The 5,719-nt window shown below is 41.5% G+C and overlaps 1 protein-coding gene across 1 annotated transcript; it reads right to left on the bottom strand.

Moving 5' to 3' along the window:
* Nucleotides 1-1,230: 1,230 nt before the first annotated feature.
* On the bottom strand, nt 1,231-1,731 carry LOC145165010 (uncharacterized). The gene has a single exon (XM_079083650.1). The coding sequence runs from the start codon at nt 1,729-1,731 to the stop codon at nt 1,231-1,233; it is 501 nt and encodes a 166-aa protein (XP_078939776.1).
* Between the last annotated feature and the right edge of the window lie 3,988 nt (nt 1,732-5,719).

Genomic DNA, 5,719 nt, shown 5'->3' with positions numbered 1-5,719 from the left:
GTACTCTTTCCTACTTAGGGCGTCAACCACCATGTTTGGTTTGCCCGGATGGTAACGGATCTCACATTCATAATCATTCAGCAGCTCAACCCATCGCTGATGTCTCATGTTTAGCTCTTTCTGGTTCAATATATGTTGGACGCTTTTATGATCCGTGAAGATGGTGCACTTTGTACACGGGTCACCGGGTAAGAACACTAATTCACTTTATGGGTGAAGATAGTGCCTCCAAATCTTTAGCCCAAACACAACTTCTCCCAACTCCAAGTCGTGTGTGGTATAATTCACTTTATGGGTCTTTAGTTGCTTTGACGCATAGGCTATAATCTTTCTGCGCTGCATAAGAACACAGGCTAATCCTTGATTGAATGCATCACAATAAACCACGAAGTGTTCTGTCCCCTCTGGGAGAGACAAGATAGGGGCACTGCATAAAGCTTGTTTCAAGGTTTGGAAAGCAGCTTCTTGTTTCCTTTCCCAGACAAAAGGTACACCCTTTTGGGTTAAAGCGGTGAGTGGCTTGGCGATCTTGGAGAAATTTTGTATGAACCTACGGCAGTAACCTGCAAGGCCTAAGAATTGCCTGATCTCCGTTGGGGTTCTTGGGGTTGCCCAACCCTCAATTGCTTTGATCTTGGAAGGGTCTACATGTATTCTCTCCTCACTGACTACGTGACCCAAAAAATCCACTCTGCTAATCCAAAACTCGCAATTGGAGAATTTTGCGTATAGCTTCTCCGCTCTGAGTGTTTCCAAAACCTATCGCAGATGTTGGTTGTGCTATTCCTTGCATCGTGAATAAACCATTATGTCGTCGATAAAAACTATCATGAAGTTGTCAAGGAAAGGCCGACAGAATCGGTTCATCAGGTCCATAAATGTCGCGGGTGCATTTGTCAGACCAAAGGGAATTACCACAAATTCATAATGCCTATAATGAGTTCGGAAGGCGGTTTTGGGAATATCTTCTTCTCGGACCCGTAGCTGGTGATATCCGGAACTTAGATCTATCTTGGAAAAATAACTTGCTCCTTGCAGCTGGTCAAACAGATCATCAATCCGGGTAAGAGGGTATCGATTCTTGACGGTGAGCTTGTTTAGCTCACGGTAATCGATACACATATGAAACGAACCATCCTTCTTTTTGACAAACAAGACTGGAGCTCCCCAAGGAGAGAAGCTTGGTCATATGAACCCCTTGTCCAGTAGTTCACTTAATTGACTGGAAAGCTATTGCATCTCTGCAAGAGCTAATCTATATGGCGACTTAGCGATTGGCGTAGCTCCGGGAACCAAGTCGATCTGAAAGTCGACTTGCCGTTCGGGAGGTATTCTCGGAAGGTCTTCAGGAAATACGTCGGGAAAATCATGCACCTCCGGGATGTCCTTGATGTTCCTTTCTTCTTTCTTTTTATCCACCACGTGAGCTAGGAAGGCGTGGTTCTTTTTGTGTAAGCACTTTTGTGTCTTGATACACGAGATGAGACGGAGGTTTACACCAGGTTTATCACCGTAGATAATCAGGGCTTCATCGTTGGGTAGCTGAAGGTGAACGGCCTTCTCGTAACACATAATATCGGCACGGTGGGCGCTTAACCAATCCATACTGATGATCACATCAAAGCTTCTAATAGTAACCGACATTAAGTTGATTTGAAATGAGTGATTATTTAATGTTAACGTGCACCCTATTAATACGTCGTTGGTTGTTTCTGTTTTCCCATTAGCCATTTCCACTGTGGAAGTTTCGTTTAATTTTTGGGGATTTTGATTGAGTAAGTGCTTAAATTTATGACTCACGAAACTTATTTCTGCCCCACTATCAAATAAAATGCATGCATAGATGTTGTTGAGGAGGAACGTACCAGTGACTACCGTCGAATCCTTTACAGCCACCTCATGTCCTATCGCTAGGACTCTGCTTGTTCCCCCTGCATTCTGATTGTTGGCCTTGGGACAGTTTCTTTTGAAGTGGCCAGTCTCTCCGCACCCATAACACGCTTGGCTTGCCCCAGCGTTGTTGGGTTTGTTGTTCGGTTGTGCCGGTGACTTGCAGTATCGAGCAGTGTGTCCTTTCTTGTTGCAGGTCGTGCACTGCATCTCCCTCCAGGCTCTGTGGTGGTGGAAGGGGCATTTATCGTACTTTGGTAGGTTACCGGCATATTGCTTTGTGGGAGCTGATGTGGCAGGAGTAGTAGCAGCATGAACCGCCACTCTTTGTTGCTTTTTGGAGGATTCCTGCGTTTGTTGCCCTTTTCTCTTGTTTCCCCAGTTTTTCTTGTTATCATCCCCTTCTTTGGTTCAGTATCAGGAGTCTTCGTGCCTTTTTGTACTCCATGGTCGTATAGCTTCTGCGCAAGGCGCTTGGCACTGTCGAACGTCGTTAGGTTTGCAGCAATCACATTCCCTTGAATCGGGGGAGTTAGCCCCCAGATGAAACGTTCGACCTTTTTACCCTCAGAGGTGATCATTCCTGGACAAAAGAGTGCCAAACCATTGAACCTGGCAATGTAAGCCTCAATATCGGAGTCTTTTACCGTGAGATTCCACAGTTCCTGCTCTAACTTCTGGACTTCACCCCGGGGGCAGTACCCGTCAAGCATCAGAATCTTGAGGTACCCCCAGCTCATTGAATTTTCCACTGGTAGATTCAGGGCCTCGACATAGCCGTTCCACCATGTAAGGGCCCTATCCGGAAAGGTTCAAGCTGCAAATTTCACCTTGCTCTCTTCGGGGCAAGCACATATTTCGAACACCAATTCAATTTTCTCAAACCACCGCGTTAGGGTGATAACTCCCCCGCTTCCGTTGAAAGGTTTAGTCTTGCAGTTGGCAAAATCTTTGTATGTGCATTATTTCGGTTGACCTCGGTTGTCTCCCTGGTTGGAGCTACCTACACCATTCTCGCTTCCGCCTCTATTTGCACCGTTATTGTTAATATGTGCCAGTGTGTAACACCGTAATTTTTCAGACAAATTTTTCATTTTTTTAAAACACATAATTCTCAATATCACATTCTAAAAACCACAAGTGTCAAATTGTCAAAACACAAATTCATAAATTGTTTGATAAACACCAGGATCCATAAAAAATAAACTCTATCTCAGGTGTGTTTACAATCAAGTCGGCGCCTTCCTGTGATCCTGAGAATTACCTGAAACACATAGCACATAACACGGTCAACACGAACCTTAGTGACTTCCCCAAAATACCACACATATCTCATTAGCCTCTCATGGCCATATCTTAAATATGACCCTCCGGTCAATGTGTCTAAGTGGGACCCTCCGGTCCTAACTCAGTAAAGCTCAGAATAATACACATCAGAAATCACAAAGATATAATTCAGGATATCACAATACTCAATAATAGCATACAAGACTCTCCGGTCACACGAATTACCACTCAAGGTAAGTATAGTGAGAAGAATCACCTCGTAAGCAAGCAATGAATGTCGTACACGAAACACCGATCTAGCCTCCGCCTAACACATACGATAATTAAATCTAATTAACACTTAAATCACAACTCTAAGTAAACCAAGCTAATTTCTCTCTTTAATCTATTGGAATAGATAAAAGACCATTTTACCCCTCCATGGTCTCCCTATTCTCTGTCTTGTCCAAACCCTAAAGTCAACAGAAGTCAACACCTGAGTCAACAGTTCATGTTTACCCGACTCATCGAGTGCACCTATGTGACTCGTCGAGTCCCCTTGTTTCCAGAAGTGTCGTGAAAATCCCCCTTGGCTCGTCGCGTTGTCTCATCAACTCGCCGAGTCACACGTGTCCAGACTCGTCAGGGAAAACCCTAACTGACTCGTCAAGTCAGTTCTTCGACTCGTCGAGTCCTTTCAGACTCTATTCTCATTCAGACGTTTTAAGGCAGATTTACAACCCCAAACTCTAGATCTAACCTCCCAAGGCTGATATATCACATAAAGCTACAAGCTTTACCTCCATACATGGAATTTAGAGCTTGAAATGCCAAAACAAGTTCTCTTTAGGGTCTTATGTAAGTCCCCAATCTGGTTGTGTATCAATCAGATCTGTTTGATGGTGCGGAATCCCAATCAAACGGATGATGTTAGATCAAATAGAGGAGAGGGAGAAGAAGAATAATATGAATCTCAATGTATTAATGAATAGAATGATGATCCTTTACATGAATAGAATGAATAGAATATGAATCTCTAGTTTCTCTCTCTAGAACACCTTCAAATGCACACACTTAAGCTCCTCTAGTGTTCATCCTTCACATGCACTCCTCACCCTATATATATATGGACCTAAGGCCAAGCCCAAAATACAAATAATCCAATGCTCGGTCCAAGCTACAATTAATCCTATACTATTTTTGGCCCAAATAATAAAAACAATAAATGCTTAGAAAAGCAAAGTATAAACCATATTTTTGACCCAACAATCTCCCCCTTGGTTTATAGCTTTCTTTTCTTTTCTTAAATGACCCAACAAGCTCCCCCTAAAAAGTAGCTGGCTTTTCTTGTTAATATTCATTGGGAGCTTTGGCTTCAACTTTAATCTTCAAATTCTTCACAACTTCAAGATGACCTTGATGAATCTTCAATGAATGACTTCATCTTGAGCAGTTGGGCTTTTCTTCAGAATTTGAAATTGAACGCACATTGGGTGAGGAGGCTTTTTGTACTGATTCTTGAAAGATAATGCTTTCAGTTTGAGAATCTTCAGAGAGAACATCAGAGAGAACTAATCTTCAGGATCACTTCAGCAGGTTCAAGATAGCAGCAGACTGATTGAGGAGGCTTCAATGCAATCCGTCACATAATCTTCAATTTCAGCTTCACCTTGCTTCTGGGGTTGAAAGATTGAATGTCGAAAGAATAATCTTCATTTCTTGCTCCTTTGAATGAGAATTCTTCGATGATCACGGATCCTTGGCTTAGAAATCTTCGACACACACTCCATGAGTTTCATCTTCACCTGAATTCACTTTTCAAGACAAAACAAAACTAAAAGAAAACTTAGCACACAAATTAAAACAGAAACAAAAATATTTTTGGATTTTTCATATTTTCTGAAAAAGAAAAAAAAAACAGAAATAACACTATTTTTGGATTTTTTAATAATTTTTTTGATTTTTGTTTGGTTTTTAAAATTTTTAATTCTCCCCTGATGTTTAAATTAGAAGAAAACTATGAACAAATTTAACAAAAATAAAAATAATATCTAACTTTAAGAGTGATTTGGGATCAAAGTTTTTAGACAGCCTTTATCCGTTTATCAGTACCTCTCCCTTCATGAATAGATCTGGTCAATCGCTGATATTGTGGTCCACTTAAACACGAGAGATTGTGACAAAATTAGGACATACTATAAGTGACAAGACAATGTGATCCTAAGATCCTAGATAATATTGCTTAAGGACCATTCAGCTGACGACGACCAAAGATATTGTTGTCCACCTAAATTGAGCAGCGAGATCTACAGATAACCTAGTGATTGTTCAATTTTAAATGTACTAGAACATGTTTCCCGCTTCCTGACATACCCCAATAATCAGGAACTTCCAAACTACTCCTTACTTTAGGTGAGCAGACAATTATTATGAGAGAAGTCAGATTTAGAGTGCATATGCTATACACCCAGGTCGAATCTCTTCCAATCTCGCAGAGGCTGAAACATATGACTAACCAGATTTAGAGGGATTGAGAAGTAGAATGGTGCATATGTTGTGTACC

This window comes from Lactuca virosa, chromosome 3, assembly GCF_052849685.1.
Source record: "Lactuca virosa cultivar CGN04683 chromosome 3, Lactuca_virosa_CGN04683_v6, whole genome shotgun sequence".
Lineage (NCBI taxonomy): Eukaryota > Viridiplantae > Streptophyta > Magnoliopsida > Asterales > Asteraceae > Lactuca > Lactuca virosa.
This window is presented reverse-complemented; position numbering and strand designations above follow the sequence as displayed.

What these genes read in the sequence shown, in the direction of transcription:
- LOC145165010 (XM_079083650.1), bottom strand. Translation starts at nt 1,731, where the DNA reads ATGGCTAATGGGAAAACAGAAACAACCAACGACGTATTAATAGGGTGC.